Raw genomic sequence first — 21417 nt, forward strand, 5'->3', positions numbered from 1 at the left:
TTCTTTCACATTTTTCACCTTTTAATGCCTCTATTGCATATAGCAGTTTACAGATGTGAGCTGAATCCTTCTCTTCCTAATGTCTCAAAAAGTAAAGGTATCTCCAGTAGTTATGTTTCCAATCCCTTCCTCAAGGGCAGGAGAATGCATCAACCTGTTTACTGACCATATGTACCACTCAGTTTCTGAGTAAAAGGAGCTCAGTTTAGATATTTCACTGTCATAATGATTTCAGTCCCTTTGTATATATTCTAGTTTTAGGGGATTGTTTTGCTTGCTTGGCTTTGTGTGTGTGTGTGTGTGTGTGTGTGTGTGTGTGTGTGTAATACTGGGGTTTGAAACCAGGGCCTTTGGACTGATCTACATCCAGCCCTTTTTGATTTTATTTCGAGACAGGGTCTTCCTAACTTTCCCAGCCTGGGCTCAAAGTTCCAGTCCTCCTGCCTCAGTCTCCCAGAATGCTGGGATAACAGGCATGCACACCATGCCAGGTTAGTTTTAGTTTTCTAAGGAAACTCCATACTGTTTCCATAAAGGCTGTATTATTGTACATCTCCACCAATATTATCCAAGAGTTCTTCTTTCTCCTCTTCTGCCCACATATAGCTCTCATCTTCCAGATCACTCTCACTCTAACAGGTATGATTTTTTTTTTTTTCCCGTACCAGGAATTGAACTCACGACCTTGTGCTTGCCAGGCAGGCGCTGTGCCGCTGAGCTAAATCCCCAGCCTCTCTAACAGGTATGAAGTGACACTTCCTGTGGTGTCAGTTTGCACTTCCTTGATGACTAGTGATAAAGTTTTTTCTGTATATTTATTGACCTTTTCCATGTCTTCTTTAGAGAAGTATCCATTCAGATCCTTTGCCAATTTTTCAATTGGGCTTGTGTTAAAATTCCTTGTATATTTTGGATATTAGCTCCTTCTCAAATGTACATTTGTAAATATTGTTTCCCAATCCGAAGAAGGTCTCTTCATTCTATTGTTTGCTCTGCCGTGCTGATTTAGAATTGAAATTAATATGCCAAAGAGATATCTGTACTTGCATGTTCATGGAAGTATTATACATAATAGCCAAGAAAGGAAACAACTTAGGTTTTCAACCTCATGAAAAGAAAGGATGGGGGCTGGGGATTTAGCTCAGCGGCATAAGCGCCTGCCTGGCAAGCGCAAGGTCGTGAGTTCGGTTCCTGGTACCGGTGAAAAAAAACAAAAAAACAAAAACAAAACAAAACGAAAAGAAAGGATGATGAAAATATGGTGTATGCATAAATTACTATTTAATCTTTAATAAAAAGAAGGAAATTCTCTCATTAATAACAATATGGAAGAAACTTAAGGACATTACACTAAGTGAAATAAACTAGACTCAGAAAGACAAATATAGTATGATCTTATGAATATGTGAAATCTTTAAAAAGTAAAACACAGAGAAGCTGAGCGTAGAATGATGTAAGGTGTCGGGAAACGCATGGGGAGTAGGGACATATTGATCAAAAAGGATAACATTTCAGTTAGGAGAAATAAGTTTTAATTACATCACACCAAACAACAACTAAAATAAATAATAATGCATAATAGTTTGCAATTACTAAAAGAGCAAATTTTAAAGGGCATAGTGGTACTATTAAGATCACAACATATCCATTGAACTCATTACATATCACCTTCTATGGGAAAAAATATAGTTCTGTGGGAAACAAATATTTTTACAACCTTGAAACTCTAGAAAACAACAAACAAATAAATAAGCAAAAATATTGCTACTTTATACTATTTCTGTTTTACTGAACACAGAATTTCAAGAATATGCACAGTGATTTTCTTCCCTGGCCAGTGTAGAAGTCTAAGCAGGGGGGAAAGTTCCCTGTGTCAGACAAGTAATGCTGTTCTCCCTTCAGTGGCTTAGCACTTGAAAAGATGAGGGGGAAAAACCCACAGCATTTCAAATTGCTGCAGTGTTTACATGGTAATTATCCCACTGAGTGAAAGACAAGAGAACCGTCTCTTCAGAGCCCTACACTTGAGGACTCATAGTTACCTCTGCACAGAGCTTCCTACCCAGACTTCCCAGTCCCCTTTGGAAGTTATCTCGATTACATCAATTCTACCTCAGAGTGAAGAAACCAGCTTTTCTGAATCCTTGTATAATTTTTCCATGATTGGCACAGTAAGTAATTTACAGTGTGGACATTAGATGCCTTAAGTTAGACTACAAACCATTGTATTTCTACTCTACTTTTGCTGTAACATCCTGAAATGCATTAGTGAGAAAATTGATATAATTTAACAATAATTATCCTCAACTTTTTTTTAATCCATCAGCACCACATTGTTCCTAATCCAATAAACTTTGGAATTAAAATTTCATCCCATATGTTTCTTTGATGCCCACAAAGAGAGAATGAAGTCCCTTGCCCCACCTTGGTTGGTCTCTAGCACTGCATTTTTTGCTTGCTTGCTCTATCTGAACTCTAAGGAATTACCTCACCCTTGAGGACTGCACCCTTAAACCCTTCCCTTTAATCCAGCACCAGAGAGACTAGGATCTTGCCTTCTCTGCTTGGCACTGGATTCTTCTCCCAGTGTTCTGGCCAGATTTCTTCACCTTCATTCCTCCAGCCCAGATCTTCCCTGTGCATCAGCTGGAGCTGAAAGAGCCTAGGACATCTCATTCTAAAATATGCGGTTTGTGCATATTGATTACCTTGAAGCAAAGGCACTTAGAGAACAACGAATGTTGCAGAAGGCTGTCTCTGAGCTCCCATAACTGCCTAGAGACAGGTCCTCCAGAAGAAACCCAACTGTCTCTGGCCTTCTCTTGGGGAGTTTCATCAACCAGGAAAAAGGAACTCCTCATAGGAAAGTACAATGGAAATCCTTAAAAGTCCACGGGAGGAAACTGTACCCAGAAAAATGTCATCACAAATATCACTTATTTTTCTCATTGCCTATTTTTCTTTCCCAAAAGTCATTTCCTCTCCCTTAAACTGAATATATCTCTCCTTCCTCTTTCCTGAGACTAAGGAATACAGGATTCTAAACTTTACAGGGTTTGGGGGTCTTCACACTTTTTTTCTGGGATGTCCTATGCACATAATAAATTGACACATCTTCTCTGTTAACCTGCATATTGTCAGTTTGTTTATATCAAGTCAGGTTTGGAAACCTCAGATGACAAAAGCAAAGTCTTCCCCTTTCTACAAATCAGAAGTTATAAATCAATGCCTCCAAACTTTAGACTGAGAGTATAAAGAACCAGACTGTAAGAAATAAATATTTGTAGGGGCTGGGGATTTAGCTCAGCGGCAAAAGCGCCTGCCTGGCAAGCGCAAGGTCGTGAGTTCGGTTCCCGGTACCGGAGAAAAACCAAAAAAAAAAAAATATTTGTCACTTATAAGCCACTCAGTTATTGAATCATGCTATAACAGCCCAGATAAACTAATTCAAATCTGGGCACACAAAACTATTAGAAACTATGCCCATTCTCCAATGTATGACTTTCTGCCTGTGATGCCAATTAGGCCTGGCTTACAATGTAGAGTTCTCACAGTTGTAAATGCCTTACTTGCAACTAAGAGAGGGAAGGCAGTGTCATAAAGTGGTGTTGGAAAATTAAAGACGACAAGCATTGACAACAGTATCAACACATCACAAAGCAGTCCACCCCAATTAGAGATATTGGCGGTCTTTGTTTCAGAAAATCTATTCAGTTACGTTTTTATAGCAAACAACCTTGCAAGGGGGATGAAGGCACCACTACAGCAACAAGCAAGCACGCTAACTACCTATTATAAAACATTCAGTTCTCCTAGGCTTCCTGTTCCTCGCATAATGCAATCTACTCCTCTATTTGCGTCACTCTGAGAACTGTGACTCAGGAAATCATCCAGGATGTTCATATAATGGCTGTTGGCATTCTTATGACCAATAAAGTCTCCACCCCAGGAATCTATGTCTTCTGCTAGCATACATAAAATCAGCAGACTAATGTGCTGTGTTTCAAAATCTCAGCTTCTTCGTAGGTCTTCACAATCAATATTAGTTTTTAATTCCATTCTAAGTTATAACTACAGTGGTTACTCTAAAATAAACAGCTTAATGTCTTCTTCCACACTGTTTCTCACATTTCTTTGAAAAAATGTTGTGATCTTTTCTCTTTGAAATTACCTTGTCTTATTCTCCACCAAAAGGACTCACCTCTAATGCAGGTGCTTTGTAATTTACAACATAATTTTTTTTTCCTTTTTGAGACAGGATCTTGCTATGCAGTTTGACTTTGTAGCCCAGGCTGGCCTGGAACTCACAGTGACCCTCCTGCCACAGCCTCCCCAGTGCTGGGATAACAGGCATGCACCACCATGCCCAGCTTTGTAACATAATTCTATCTTTGGCAAGGCAAATGACAATTTAGGAGCAAGTATGTGTTTATCAATTCCCAATTCAAATCCTCAGTAGTTCAGTAAGATATTATTTTTATAGGCTTTTCCTTCTGAAAAAAAAACAAGTATACCATATCTCAATCTTTTACACACAATATGAAAGACCAAGCACCAACCTCTGTCTAGTCAAACTGTAAATGCACAAATAAACTCTACAAGTTTAAATCAAAATGTCAAATAACTTCCACACATGATCATGTACACTCAGAATGCCTAAATATTATCACTTAAATATTAGAAGTTTCCTTCACAGTTCTAATTAAAAAAAAAAAAACTCATATTCATTAGGTAGACTTTGTCTGAAGCAGTGATTCCACTGGTATTTTCACTGTGTTAAGGCATTTTTTTATGGCCTCCAGTAATATCCTCTAATTTTCTGAAGGATCTCCTTTCTATTTTAGTAAGCCAAAGACAATTAAGATAAAAATTCCAAAAGGGTAAAGCAAAATAGGAAAAGCTACAAAAATCTGATTTGATTTCCCTACACTTTACCCCTCCCTGTTACCAAGCGGCTAATCCCCTCTCAAACAGTACAATAGAACAGCTAGACATAAAGAAAAGGAGATAAAATTGGTCAGCCAAGACATTGTTCTTGCTAATCTGAACCATTTACATAAGGGTTAGAAGGCTTGTTTTATCATTTAAAGAGACTTAAAGTCTCTTTGCAAATCAGATTTAGTTCCCACAAAAGAATGAATTCAAGCTATTTGATGAATTTCTGCTAGACCAGCAGTGGGAACTGATTTGGCAGTAACTAGAAGCTACTTCTTTGGCCACATATACTATATGCAAAGATTGCTTCCAGCTGCCAAAACTGAAAAGCATCAAGCTGATTAAATTCTTTCCAGGAGGTGAACAGGATGAGGGGCATGTTAAAAGGCCAATAATATCAGATCTTAAACTGTACCTGGGCAAACTCTTCATTATGCAGATGCTTAAAAGTGTCTTTGAACATTCAGAGCCCTTTGAATCTTCTTTTGAAAGGGAAAAGAAGGGCAGACAGCAAATGAAATTCAGAGAAAGAAAAGACTTAAAATAGTGTCACGCTGTGAAGTGAAGACAATCTAACGTCTTTGATTCATTGTTGCTCTGAGCGGTGTTGAGTACAAGGATAAAGTACATAACTACCTCCCTTACCAATGTTAGCACAAAATAATAATTAGAAGGGAAAGATTTCCCTAACGGAGAGTAGTATACTATTTGCATCAAAATCTTAGATAAAAAAAGTCAAGACCATGTTTATGGATAGTATATCTATTATGTGTTTTACCTGGCACACCTTGAACAGATATTCAGTGTGACCTTGGCCTGAGGCTCAGTAGGATGAGCAGGACGGCCTGGGTTGAATTTGCTCCCGGAAGGTACCAGGGTAGTTACTCCCTCCATTCTTAAATCATCAAGATCTTCTGCAACAAGACAAAGAATCAGAGAAAAAAATTAAGTCTAGAAAATTAAAGAAGGACATAGGTTTTCAGTAGTTTGTTAGGCAAAACATAATCTCCTTTCTTTAAAAATATAACCTCATATCTGAATTACTTTTTCAAATCATTTTGAGATGTAGTTGGAAAGAAATTACATGAGATTTATAGGAGAACATATATGAAAACAGAACACGGGTCCATAACCTGCTATAAGAAATTAGCCCAAAATGATCAGGCCTTGACCCATGAGTCCCAGCTTCCATGTTCTACGCTTTTCTTCCAGCTAAAAACCAACCAGAAAAAGCCAAATATTCTCTAAAGGCAATGGTATAAATCTTCCACTTCTACTTAGCCTGCTTCCAGCTCGCCTATCCAGAACTCTCCAATCAGAATATACCTGAAACCATAACTGGATACTTGTTTGGGAGTTGTCCTTAGCAGATTTACTTTTGCTTCTCTTTCTTTTGTTCATTTACAATGCCCCCTCCATCCCTTCTGCAAGAATTATGTCTCTTCTTTTTCACCTTGGCATTTTAAATTCTAAAGAAAAGCAGGGTCTAAATAATTAGGATGTTAATTGCTAAATAATGTTCTTTATGTGTTTAGAACCCAGGAAATCAGGTGATCTTCAGAACCTCGTCTTTAGTGCTGTGTACATAAGTTGACATGAGGTTCATCTTGCAGAACAGTAACTTCTGTTTGAAGAGAGCACAGGAACTAGCGTCGTGAGGGTGGCCAGGAATAAAGGAGACGTATGCCTTGGATGGCGAATTTCTCACTCAGCATTCTACCTTTCTGCCAGTTGCCTCTCTGCACCTATTTCCCCCTCCGTGGCATCCTCGAGTTCTTGAAGATAGAGTCCAAGGACAGAAGTCTCCTCTCCATCTTTCATGGTGTCAGCCCTTACATAAACCTGATTTCCTACTCGCAACCCTCATCTCCCAAATATTGGCTTTCCAGTGGCCGGCAGCGTGGCTATACACTGCGCAACAAAACCCTCTGTATTGCACTGTTATAGTTCTAAATTTCCTGGTGATTCAGTTCTGATACCAGAGCTACATAACCTACTTTTTCATGTGAGGAACATAAAAGCTAGTAAAAGTACTCCATCCATTTACTTGCTAATATATATATATATATATTTCAAAAGATAAATTGTGATTTTGCTAAATACAATTCATTATTAATAGCAATGGCATAATCTGCGCAAGTAATAAATCATTCTCTTTTGATAAGGTAAAAGTTGCAATGGGCGCTAGATGTCCCACAAAACTATGGAAAAAGATCCTAGGTTTGACTGGATATTACAAATAAGGAGTGTCACATTTTCCTTAGACAATGACAGCTCTTAGTCTAAAATATGAATGGTTCCATTATCTGAAGAAAGCTGGTCAAGAGATTCTTCCCATATGCAACCTTGAATAAAAGTCATTTTGTCTATTTGTGCATAAGCAATCTGGAGGAGCCCTTAGAGTTTTAACTCAGCTTCATGAGAGGCATCAAACACTCATTGTCTTGACCTGGTTGCAAAGACTTAACCAAGTCCCTTGCGTTAGTAGCACAGCTGCCACTTCGTGACCCTTTGTTTTCCTGAATTAGTTATTGGCTTTTTTCTTGATCTGATGGTTCCTGGGGAACACACATACTATTACTGCCTGAGACATACAACAATTTCTATGTAGCAATTAACCATTCACAAGATTCTGTTAGTCTCTTATTTCTATTTACTACTGTAAATCCTGATTATTTGCCACTCTGCTGCTTCTACCAGGAAAATGGAACTGTAACCAATCATGAGGGTTCTTTTTGTCCAATTCAGAAGGAAATCGTTCATCTCCAAAATGCTACTCCTTTGAGATTGGTGGTCCTGACTTTGAGTGTCAGTGATTCTAAGCCCTTGGTGCCACAGTTCTGAGACTTAAGTGCTAATACCTCAGAGCTCTTAGTGCTACTGCTCTTGGAATTGTAGTTCTTGGTGTTATAGCCCCTGGTAGCTTCTGGCCACCACTATTAGAACAGGGACAGGCCTAAGACTGAGTCAGCTGAATGCACAGAGAATGTCACACATACTCAATTAAGAGATAGTTCAAGCCATGCAACTAGGTAAGCTTAAAAATGCAAAGTTAAATAACCTAAGAAGAGTAGAAGTTAAAATAAGAAAGGAGATAAAGACCTAAACCTAAACAAATAAAATACAAGTAACTGGTTTTCTTTCCTTTGAAGTTGGCTTCCTTCAAACCCTAAAACCTACATCTGTACCTGCTGAAAACAAGTCCCTACACTGCTTATTTCTAGAAGGCTCAGACAAAGAGAGCACATTGTTAATCTTAGTTCCGGAATCCCCTTACCGTGGACAGCCAGCAAGAGATTTTACCTTCTTAATAATTTAGTAAGCACTCTCCTAAATTCATCCTTTTGTCTCTGATTTTTATTCCTCAACTTTGTGAGACAAAAGCTTTGGGTTTGTACAAAATGAACTGTTTCGCTCTTAGCTCCACCCACAGCAGAAGCTTATAGGTTCCTCTGAGGTTTCAGGAACCCCACAGGCAACATTTACAGCCTCTCTGGGGCACAGTGCTGCTGCTGACCTCAGATCTCAGCTTTTATCTCATCTGTCTTCACCAGCGGCCTCAGATGTCAGACCTCGGGCTTCTGCCCATCTCCAGTAGCAGCTTTGGGCTTCCGGCTTCCCCTCAGCTTGTCTTCTGCCCTAACCTTTGCTAGAGGCCTGGGCTGCCTCTGTCCCTGGCTTCCATCCTCTTCACCCAGGGCCCTGTCTGGGCTGGTGGCACATGCCTCCAGGTCTTCACTCTCCATGCTGCTGTAGCTGTGGCATCCCAACTCTTAAGGGTTAGCAGCCCCTGCTGGTGTCAGTTCCTTGTGATGCAGGCTGCTCAGCCCACCCTGCCTGACAAACAATCACGGAGGTGAGTAGGAGCACTCAAGTGAGACCTCTGCTAGGACCTATCTGTGGCACAGGCCGCATGCTGTGAGCACTGCCTATTTGGATGACGAGCAGACCATGCAAGTGCAGTTTCTCACATTTTGTGGACCTAATTGAGGACTTGAAAAAGTGTCAGGGAGGAGGAGCCATCCAAAGCAGCCATAATGTAGAGCCGGCTGGGATACGCCTGTTTGCAAGGCTGTTGCAGCCAGAGCCCATATCTTCTGCAACAGATACAGGACACCTATGAGTACCTCAGTTGTCATGATAAAAGCTGGGCAGGCAGTTCCTGGGCTCCTGTGCAATTGGTGGGACCACAGACCACGGCTGCTGTGACTATTTTGGCATCTCCAAGAGCAACTGTTGTTAATCATGGACCCCTGCAGTTAAAAGGACCCTGGAGAATATCAGCGATGGGCTTGGGTGCCTACTAAATCTTTGTCATTAGGTACAATTCTTTTTGTCGCTTACCAGCAGCAGTGCCTGAGGCAGAAAAAGAGCATGACAGCCACAAGTCTGGTCATGGGCCCTTATGGCATTGGCGGGGGAGATTGGGAGGAGGTTGGGCCTCCTTTCTACCTCGAAAACTTCATCGTGTTTTTAAAATCTCAGTTAAAGAATTTTCTGAACTTCACTCGGCCTTTTTTGTTGTTTATTTTTAAGAATTGCTATGGAAAATCTTGACCTAGTTATTATTTGGTGACAGACCATTTAAACTTTAAACTGGAGACCAATAAATAGGCTATGTTAACTGTTGGGTCTCAGGAAATGATACTACCCGTGTGCGGTATCTGTCATGCTGAGATAGAGACGTCTCAGGGTTAAGGTCCCTCTGGCCTGCCCCACTCCTTGTCTGTTGATGAACTTTTATTCTGTTTTGTTTGGAAACACAAGGAGGGGCTTTCTTTAAAGTTCCCATATCTAAACAAAAGATAGCTCATTCCCGGAAGGAATGCAATTGGGAAATCTCATTAACTGAGAAATTTAACCATAGAAAAGAAACTGAAAGTCAAACACCACACCTGGAGGCCAGAAAGATTTAGTCTCAGGACATTGCCTATTCCTTGAGTCCATTCAACTTCTAAAAATATCAGGTCCGACCCCTCAATACTGCTTCCATCCTTCCATCTCCCTTTTGCATATGAAGAAGGATTTATAAACTTCCAAAACTCAGGGAATTATTGGGTAATCACCTCATGTGCTACTCCTCTGTGGAGGACCACTGGGCAACTCTTCTTAAAGGAGGAGCAGTTGTCTCCATTTTTGCTGAGCCTGACCCTATTTCCATGTATTAACATGTAAAGAGCTGGCTAGGACTTTTCCTTCTCTCTTCAACTGGCTTTAAGCAATGTAGACTGGTCTAGCTGAGGTGTGATGGTAGTCTTTAAAGATGGCAGGCAGTGTTTCCCCGGACCTCTATTGCTCCCATGCTCCACTCTGTTGGCTGGGATCAGCCTCGAGATAGAGGCTATGACATCCTGCGGCTTGAATGATTACACATCAGAGCTGAAGCACCGACCCCAAAACATTAGATACTACCTCAACGGTGTGATGCAGATTACTCTTTCTGCAGATCCTTCTCTCTGCTTATTGGAGAGGTGATTTCAGGCCTCCTCGCTAGCCCAGCTCATGGCACTCACCTACTTCCTGCTATTCTCACAGTCACTCTTCCTCAAGCCACTCCTTTCTTCATGAATTAATGAAACCAGGTTTGGCCCTGGGTCGAGGCCTTTATTCTGGATAGCCATCACTGTGGCTGGACTTAGGACCCCTTCGCTCCCCACAACTACAGATATGCTTTAGTGTCTTTATTCTCGCCATGGGTTGCACTGGAAGTTGTAGATTGGAATTAACTCTACAATTCCAATAACTTTTCCATGAGATTACAAATATAAAGTTCCTGGGGTGCAGTGATGATCGGGAAGGGCTCCCTATGCTCTTACACGCATTAATAAACTTGTATGCCTTTTACCCCTGTGAGTATTTCTATTGTCCGTTTATTTCAGAGACCCATCAAAAGTAGTGACAAAGAGAATTTCCCTTGCCCCTCTCCAAGCCACCTGTTGAATATAGCATTCCACCCAAGGTGAAACCAGCCCTGCTTTCAGAACTATTGCACTTTTTGATTTCTCAATTGGCCAAAGACAGAGAGGGAGGGAAGGAGAGAGTACGGCAGAGAAAGACGGAGAGGGAGAGAAAATCTTACGGGTGCTTTGGAAATAAAAGGTTTCTGTACTCTCTTGGAATCTCCCATTAGAAGTACTACGTATAAATGTATAAGACAATTTTAGATGTACTCCTACTTCAAAAGGAGGTAGCAATTATAAAGATGAAGGTTCCTAAGAAAATAACATGGAAAGTAAAGACAATGTTCTAAAAGATCTTTTTGCCAAACAGTCTTCACCAAGTTAAGACCCTATCTATTCACAAAAGGACAAATTCCTATTGGAGTTCAACTGAGACCATAATGTTAAATGAAGTAATTCAGACACACAGGTTCAAATATCTCTTGGTTTCTATTATATGAAAAACTCAATTATATATAATATATATATATATATATATATATATATATATACAATAATATAACCTCAAATTATATAAGCCAGTCAACCAGTGACTTTGCTGGTGCCAATTTATTACAGTAAAATAAAAAAATTAGTACAATCTACTCATGGAAATCTAAGGCTTACCAAAGATCAACAACCTTCATAAGATGATGAACCAATTACTTGCCAATATATCAGGGTATATATATATATCAGGTAATAGGAAAAAAGAGGAAGAAAAACCCATTATATCCTGTACAAACAACGTATGTAAAAGTGTGCCTTGACTTAGTATAATTGTCTTACAAGTTTTGTATGTTCTCTGGCCTATTGGTCTAGTTTTCAATTTGTATATATGATAATTAACTTTATAAGGTTTTGTAAGATAAATAGGTGAATCTAAAGCTGGAAAAGTAAAATGGGTAGAGGAAGAAGGGAGTTAAAATGTGTTAGGCACATGTACCAATCCCCTACAGTGAATGTAATCATAATGTGCTACAAACATACTATTAAAGGTCAAAAAAAAAAATTAAATAAATGGAAAAGATGAAACTATAAAAAAACCCATGGTCTATACTTTGGGTCAAATTATTTTTTTCTCCTATTATTTGGTAACTAGGAGACCTATGTGCTTCAGGATTTTAGCTATGATGCTATACTCTACCCTGTTATATGCCAACATAGCAAATATTGCAAGAGATTCATACTAATAATAAGGTTTTATTCCTAAAAAATGCCTTGAGCAACCTCTTCACAATATGTAACTAGAGATTTCATTTCTTAAAAGATATAAAAACTATTCTTAGACCTCACTGGAAGGAATTTCATAAGACATTGTTAACAAATAGGCAACTAACTGCAGTTGATCCTGGGGTTTCCATTTCACAACTAAAAAACCAGAATGAACAAAATTGGCAAGACATCACCCTGAGGATTCTCAGGAAGAAGTTGATATTCACAGTATGTAGTTGGCTCAAGACCTGCAGAATAAGTCAACCCAGGGAACAACTTCTGAACAAAATATTGGATCAAGATGCCTAAGTTCTGTTTTGTTTTTAATATGTTTTAATTACAATCATTCTCATGTTCTATACATTCCTGATTTTCATCCATTAATAATGGCTTGCTTCCTTTTTCATACCATTCTTACTAAAATTGTTAGATCAGAATATAATCATGCTTTGAAATCAATCTCAGAGTATTCCAAATAGTATTCTTCAAGCTCAATGATTGCTGGACACCATCTCTTACTAGCCTGTGATGAGAAAAAAACCTATGGAAAATTCCACTCTCAGACAAGATATAGCTGATGGAAACACAGCTGATGGCATTCCCACTTGCACATGCATGGAAAAGTACCCATAAACCAATCAACCTGTGACTTTGCTGATGCCAATTTATTACAGCAAAAGAACAAATTAATACAATCGACTCATTGGAATCTAAAGAAACCAAAGTTAAATTCAACAACCTTCACAGAAGGACAAACCAATTACTTGCCACGTGGAGAAATTAATGAGAATGAAATGTGCAATTCAGCTAATGAAAAGCCTTAGCTCCAACCTTGGGTATTAAACAATTCCTGTTTTCCTGGATCTCCATGTATTCATATCAAATACAATTTCCTCTACAGCATGGATGGCTAGTCCTCTTTGCCTTATACTAATGTCTCATGCACTTCAAGAATAGTATTACAAATCTTATCTGTGCACAAACACACTAATTCTATAACCCATTAGAGCTGGGGACTTCAACTCAGATGCATGCTCTAAAACAAGGTCACCTTGATTATTTAACATCTCTGGGGGAATTACTGATTCATTGTTTACGCAAACAAATGAAAGACTATAAGACACATGTCACTAACTCCTGCAGAAATTACAAGTGATACCACATTACACATCTGTCCCAATTTGTTGGCCAGCGTAGTAATGAATAATTACATTGCTCTAGATTTCTTGTTCACTAGTCATGGTAGAATCTGTGCCATTACCAGTACTTCTTGCTGTACTAGCATCAATGAAATAGGCGAGGTAGAAAAGTCTACACATTGCTTTAAGGAAAAAAAAGCACTTGATTATGTAAGCTTGGCCCTTATGATCTGTGAGAATTGTTCTTTTAGCCTGGGCTGGACAACTGAGGCTTTGGTTCTGGAGCTTCTTAAGTGGATTTTTAATTTTGCTTGTTTTTGTCATAAAAGTACTGATGGTGGTACACTGAACCCAATCCAGAGTCTTAAATATTTTCATACAGCCAAAATGATGATACGACAAAAATGATGAAAAAGATCTTGGGATGTAGATTGTGAAGATGAGTGGACAATCATCAAGCAGTGAAGATCTGAATCTTTGATCAAACTCCTACAAGAGAGATAATAATATAAGTACCGCACACTAACTGACGGTGCCCCTGGAGCTTTAAGGGAGGTAATAATACAAGAGAAGAGAAAGGGACACATATAAAAGACATTGGGCAGACTATATATGATGTTAGAACACTGACCAACAACATCTACAAGATTTAGCCCAAAATATTCAGAATTTGGTTAATGAAGGCCAATTTTTCTTCTCTTATCTTGATTTCCAACTCAGACCTAACAAAAAAGAGCAAATATGTTCCTCAACCCAATTACATAAGATAATCTGTTCTTGTTCTTCTACTTAACCTACCCCCATGCTCTCCATGGCAACAACTTCCAATCAGAATGTATCTGAAGCCCCCTCCCCACTTTAAAGATTTCCTATTCCCACATCTGTCTTTTAGTCTCTGACAAATCCAAGTGATAATGGCTGACTCCCACACTATTCTATTCTCCTATGGGAGATCTTCATTTATTTCCACAATAACAACCTTCAAATATTTTACGATTTGACATATGGAAGAGACATTAGAGGTCCCTCTCTGACTCTAGAGAAGAAAATGAGTCTTAGGTGAGGGAAATGTATTTCTGGGTCAGTATAACAACTTGTTAACATTTACGATTATTTAAAGACATACTACAGAGTGTCATTTAGGAGATAGGACCTCTTTGCTCTGGAAAAGTTTAAAGCAGAAGCTAACTAATTGTTTATGGCATATGATTTAGAATGTTGTAGAAGCGTTGCACTACATGATTTAGTCCAAATCCATACTTCTCATACATTCTCATAATTCTATGATGGGTTTAGGATGTATCTGGGGGAAAAAGGAAATTGAATATGCAAAAAGTGATTGTTTAAGTAAAGCAAGATTTTTTTGAGGCAGTAGTGCTATGAACCTAAAGTTTCATCCTCAGTTTTAATTTGGGGGCCGCAAAGCACACAAAACTGCCTTACTAGTGAGATGCATGTTGACTTACTCTTTATTCTAATATGAAGAGCTATGTAGCTCATTCTATGATAAGGAGTTCAGACGTATGGCATTAGTCTGCTTCCCTTAACCTCAGTCTCAGGAACAGTCTCCGGACATGAGCAAAATTCAGACAAACTTTCTGCCAAGGCATAACATACATCGTTTGAAGTCCAACAACCAATGCAGTCATTCTTCCTAGCAGAAACCGCCAGAGCCTTGTCATTACTGGCAGAATTTCTATCATCATTCTGGTCTTCTGAGCTCTGACCAGAATCTCCCATCAAGTACAGCCTCGGGTTTTCAGCTGGCATCTCCAAACCCTTCCTAACACTTCCTCCTTCCCACAAGCAAGCTCCAAAGGCTCCCAAACCACATGGTCAGGTACACTCACAGCAACAACCCTTCTTCTCTGGCACCAAATTCTGTCTTAGATAATTCTTCCCATTGCTGGGACAAAATATCCAACATCCAAAGTTAAAAGGAGGGAAGGTTTATTTAGGTCACAGTTTGTAGAGATTTCAGTCCATAATTGGCTGGATCCTAGGCAGGGTGGCATGGCAGACAGGCATCACAGATGCGAAACAGTTCATAGCTGGAAGAAGGTAGTAAAGCAACAAGGGAAAACCTCAGTGTTTCTCTCATTTATATTTTATCCAGGCTGCTTAGGGAGAGCAGCACTCACACCCTTAACCATGGGGTCCTTGAGCCTAGCATTGCACCCTGAATCAATTCCAGCAGCACACACTCTAGATCCAGCCACCTCTGAAAAAGCCCCACCTATGACTGCATGAGGTCTTAAGGAGAACAGCTAGACAAAAGTCATACCACATATGGTTGTTTAGTTCACTAATAACAGTATACATTTTTCCTGTTAATCTGCATTATGTCAGTTTAGTCCCCAGGGGCATCCAAAAAGCAAACAAGCAGAAACCAGAAAAATTACCTAACGGAAAAAGGTAGAGTTTGCCTTTACTGAAATAGCACAGACTTTCTTCTTTCTGAAGGAAAAACCAGTCATTGCCCAAGGACAATATTTTGCTCCCTTAGCTCTTCTCTCTGAGTTATTTCTCCTTTCCAATTTTTCTCAATTCATGTTTCCAAACAAACACTCTATGATGAGAACTAAAACTAATCCCAAACTGTATTAACCTCCCTAGAGTCAACAAGACTACACATAACCAGACTTGAGACAATGACCAACGGAACCACAGCCTGACCAGTACTGTTGACTATGCAGTTTCCTCACCTCTGCCTTTGTTATCCCCCTGCATAAACCTGAAGTATTACAAAGACATTATTTAAGGTGCTAGTTCCTATCTTCCTGGTGTCGATGAAGCTAAAGTAAATTTCCATTCTGTTTTACCATTATTCATCTCTCTGATATTTGGACCCTTTTACGGTGAGTGGTCATACCCGGTCTATTGGAGGATCTGGAGTCCAGCCTTCTGGCCTAGGATTCTTTCAACATTTCTTTCTTTCTCTTTCCCTTCCTTCCTTTTTTCTACCTTTCCCACTCCTTAGCTCCTCAATTCCATCCATTCTTCTTCTCTTCTTTATTTGGTGCTTTTTCCCAAGTAAAATGTTCTCCAACATAATCCCCAGGGACCCAGTCCAGGGCTACTAATACATATACCAGATGTGCTCTCTTTGATCACAAGCAGATACAAATTCAAGATATTAAGGAGATATTTAGGTCAACTAGAAATTTCTTATTGGCAACCAGGAATACTCTTTCAACCAACGATCCCATGATTATTAAAATAATAAAAGTAGAGAAATAATAAAAGTATGTAAAATTTTTACATAAAAATCACCTGCTTGTAATTTTTAAAAATACACTTGTCTCATCTTTTGAAGGTGAACTGTCTAGTAAAATTGAGGGTACATATTAAGAAGATAGATAAATGTGATAGAATGTGATCAGCTCTATCCCAGAAAAAATAAAGTGAAATAAATATTTTAAAAGTTACAGGAAACAAATGAGAAAAATACTCCAGTTGCTGGCAATATTAATCCATTGGAAGTAGTAATTGAAATTTGGCAGCATTAATATATTCTATGTTTTCCTGCATTATAGAGGCTAGAAGACTAAGATCTGCATCGCCTATATTCTTTTATTAACTGGTTCTCCACATAGGGTTCATGTAACATCTATGAACTGCAGACACTTAATATTATCTGACTTACACATGCACATACATACACATATGACATACTTAAACATTAGCATACATATATAAGTACAGACACACATATCCATTACTTATTTTAAAATTTTATTTTTTTTCTGAAACCTCATGATAGGAACTTTATCTTTCTCATTTTTTGTAATGACTAGCTCATAACCTTAGAAGTATATGTAGCATAATATGTGTGGCCGTAAAATGTTTATAATCTGATAATTGTAGACATTGGAAAAATTTAAAAATTATGAACAAGGAAATATGGGAGGATGATGTCTGTATCTGTCATTCATGTGTATATTTTTAAGAGCCTGGAAGAAGGGAGGAGAGGTAAGAAGAGAAAGAAATATTTTGGAAGTAATTTCAGAGGAAGTTTCAATAGGATATAGCAAATGTTTAAATGTGAAATCTGAAGTTTCTCCACATTATCACTTTCAAGGAGTGTAGGAAAGGATCCTACCTTCCGTTTAACATGTGCTGTCTTCAAGATTCCCATATGGCTGTCTGGTAGGCAGTAGAGGGAAGAATCTGAGGTAAGGAATGAGTCGAGAGTGGAGCTGTAGACCATCTGGCTGAGAAAATCTGATACAATTATCATCCCAGTAGTTAAAGTGGTGACACTTCTTGTGTCTAACTTTCTTTATAAGTAAAATGACTGCACTGTAAGAATATTATATTTAAAACTTTTAAACTTTGAGAGTACTACATTTTTTTCTTTTCATAACGGAAAACTTAAAGCAGTGATTTATTTTTAAAGGTAGGCTATAAAACTGTGATGCATCTTCTGAGTCACAGAACACTATTGAAAAAAATGGACTAATTTATGACTAAAGATGTGAATGCTTTATCTTTATACAATGGTAAACAGCCAAGACTTAATCAAGCAGAGAAGTGTTTTGATTTAATTTAAGAAAATAACAGCTGCCTAGATGAAATAACCCCAGAACTTTCATTTCGTACAAGTCTAATCCATGAAATAATTTACAGCTGTTTGAACTAGACAATGTGGGAGATGAGTGAATTTTCACATCTGTTTCAAGGAACTATATAACAAATATTAAAAGCTTTCCAAACACAAAGCCCTTCACAGTGATGCAGTGTTGGGTTACGCAAGAATTATATGGCAGGTATTTCCTACATCACAATTGGTTCGTTGATTTACATCGACAAAACTGACTTGGTCAGATGCTCTGAGCAGATGTTATGGATTCAGAGTGAATTATTACAAATAAAGCTAATGTTAAGAAAATATAACAAATTAGATATGTTTAAATAAAATGTATATGAAACTTCTCTGTTATGTGAGGCAGCTATATTTTGTTAAAAAGGGTTTGAAATAAGGGAGAAATAAGGGTTTGAAATAAAGGGAGAATGAAACAGTTCCATTTTCTGTGACATATACTGGTCAAAAGATGGAGGAAAGATGCCTTTATTGTTTCTTTGTTTTTATTATCATATCTCAAATATGAGTTTAGCATTTTTCTCAGTGTTTATAAAAATAAAGTTCATAAATAATAAGAACAAAATGATGAATATTAAAATAACAGGTTATAAATTTTTAGGTTAATGTTAGGTAAAAAAATTTTAAGTTACAATTTCATTTGAGATAAAAGTCCTGTGTAATTCGAAAGCTGTGTTGACGTTTTCCATTCTAATACTGTAAGAGTATGTTCCTTGACCACATGGCGTCAATCAACAAAAAAACTGATAGACCAGTAAGTTCAAGAAAATGTTTCTCCAAATTTTCTGTTTCTATTGTCAACAGAAAGGACAAAAAACTTAAGATATTCTTTGTAAGGTACCAGTCTCCGTATAATTTCTTTAAATGTAACCATCAATAGCCACATTCTGACCAAAATTTTGTAAAATGTTACAGCCTAGAATTTTTTTGCTTAGATTGTAAATGAATCACAAGACTTGTGCTAATTGAACTCATCATTATATAGATTATGAAGGCTCTTCTGTTAGTCAGAAAAATTAAAAGTTCTGGGGAGTGATTTTCTTCTTCCACTATGGAAGAAAAAAACCAGTTCCTCTAGTAAATTCAAATATAAATGCCACTGAGAGCATGGTTTCTACATAAGGTTGCATCTTTATTTTTTTTTTAACTTTCACCCACCATAAACTTAGGAGGTCATATTGTGTACACCCAAAAGATTGACTTTTGTTTCCTGAAACTTTTGTTACTCTCTGCAGGCTTGAAAGAGATTAGGTTGTCAACAATTCTTTTTCATTTAAAACAAAACAAAACAAAACAAAAAACACCTGAAATTCTGACATGTGAACTCACATCAGGGAAGGATTATATAAACAGACTCACCCAGTATAACTGAAATCCCAATGAGAACACATTATAACCAACACAGAAATATTGGATAAATGTCAGAGCAGTAGGTGAGGGACCTAATTTGAAAGTGGTTTAAGGAGGCCACAGAGAGGACACTTAGGAATGATGGTGTTTGGAATGTACTAGAAAATGGAAGAGAGAACCATGAACTCCAGGCGAAATGCTGAATCCAGATGGGAGTAAGGGTGGTGCCTTGGTAGTCATGAAGAAAGGCTCATTCATCTAAAACATGAGGATGAGGTAAGTTGTTCACTAAGGTGTGAAATGTGCAGGTTGTTTTAGAAATTTGCAAAATCTTATAAAAAGCTTATTATTTTAATTACCATCTTCAAGGGTGTTTACTAAGTTTTACTTTCCATGGAGTGTATCTCTGGCTAAAGGACTCGTAATGAATATCTTTCATGAGTTAAATCTCTTTTTCTGAAAGTGTTCTTGTCATTCCAGTAGTGTGATGTTGGACGGTTGCTGGGCTAACTATAGATATCACTATTTTACAGAAATCATTACTTCAGCCCCTGAAGGTCACGCATTAAACATATAGTTACTCTTTTTTTGTTTCTAAACTGTTTTTTTTACCCCATGTGATATTTTTGAAATAAATTTCCACAGTCTCTAAATAAAAAAACAAGATCCTATGTTGAGAAGTTCTTATTTGCACTCTATGAATTTGGTGATTACTGATAACCATTAATCATAAACTTAATTTCCATCAGTATTAAGTGAGTTTATTTGGAAGTACGTAATGAACTGAGGCTTTCACACTGAATTACATCCTCAGCTTTGTTATTTTATTTTATTTTTTTTTTGGTTTTTCTCCGGTACCGGGAACCAGACTCATGACCTTGCACTTGCCAGGCAGGCGCTTTGCCGCTGAGCTAAATCCCCAGCCCCCAGCTTTGTTATTTTTTGAGAGAGGGTCTCCTTAACTGCCCAGACTAGGCTCAAACTTGAGATTCTGTCTCAAGCTCCTATAGTGCTGGGATGTGCTACTATGTCCAGCTGGGTAAGTACCTCTGCACTAGATTATATTATATGCTAATGCAAAATAAGATCTTGGGAGATAGTATAATAAAAGTGAATATAGTAATTGCAGCTATCTCAGTGTTAGCAGTTAGATTCTGTGTATTCATATTCTGAACTCATCTTTAGCAAAGTTGACTCTGCTTACAGTTTACTTACTATATATGCCACAAATACACAAAGTTAAACAGATAAGCATGGATATAAACTTGGGAGTTAATGTCAGTATATTTTATTCTTGATTTCAAGTACAGTAAGACTTGGATGATTGACATTTTCCATCCATCCCCATCGCTTTTTCTTCTCTTGTATTACTTCTTTTTATTAGCTTAAGTCTGAGCTTTGATATTATTTTTTTCTTCAATAAATCTTCAAATCTGTAGATTTTCTTTGCTTCAGCTGTCCTCTCTTTTATTTCCTTCATATTTTTCTATCCTCTATCTTTCCCATTGGAGCATAGATTTTTAAAAACTACTCTCACAAAAACTTTAAACAAAGTATTTGGAAAATATTTATCTGAATTTTGGGGTATTGTATGGTCATTTTCAACACCTCACACAATATTTTCTATTAAGCAAATTTAACCAATTATACATATATATCAACTGAAAAAAGAAAAAAATATATCATTGTGTGAGTCACATTTCCTGGGACTCTAAGTCCAATAGGTTAATCTAAAAATGATCTGAAGCATCATGCTACCTACACTATCTCCCACAAAACTTCCTTTATTTCTTTTATGTTCAACCTTTTGGGACAAATTTAAAAAACCAACTTTGAAGAAAAAATGTGAAAGAAGATCATGACTTGCAATATACAAAACTTGCTGCTGCTGTACTTTGGCTGTGGTTGCCAACTCAGTCTCCCTTGTGGTGAGCCACAGGCGAGAAGCAGGCACATGACATACCTTTCCCATCTCTGAGACGCAAGCCACATGCCGCAAGATGTTGCCGCCCTGTCTGACACGTTGTAAATTCATTTTCCATTCTGTGCTGTTTTCTTGGAATTCACAAGCTGTTTTCATCCCTTACACTTCAAGCCACAAAACACTGCTACCCGAAGTGAAATTTTATAAGACAATTTCCAACTTTGTTCCATTTTCTTGGACAGCTGCCTCTCTGGAACTGTTCCTTAATAACACGACACGTGGCACGCTATCACCTAAGGATATCATCTCACT

At 37.9% G+C, this 21417-nt stretch overlaps 1 protein-coding gene across 3 annotated transcripts in view; it reads right to left on the reverse strand.

The window, feature by feature from the left end:
• LOC102006622 (chromosome unknown open reading frame, human C8orf34) overlaps positions 1-21417 on the reverse strand; it is a gene marked incomplete in the record, with an annotated part of 371108 nt that overhangs the window by 141206 nt on the left and 208485 nt on the right. For all 3 annotated transcript variants that reach the window (XM_013518173.1, XM_013518172.1, XM_013518171.1), the window contains 1 exon segment: positions 5714-5849. In XM_013518173.1, coding sequence (XP_013373627.1) covers positions 5714-5849 — 136 coding nt within the window.

The sequence above is a fragment of the Chinchilla lanigera genome, unplaced genomic scaffold (assembly GCF_000276665.1).
Source record: "Chinchilla lanigera isolate Chin_1 unplaced genomic scaffold, ChiLan1.0 scaffold00043, whole genome shotgun sequence".
Taxonomy (NCBI): domain Eukaryota; kingdom Metazoa; phylum Chordata; class Mammalia; order Rodentia; family Chinchillidae; genus Chinchilla; species Chinchilla lanigera.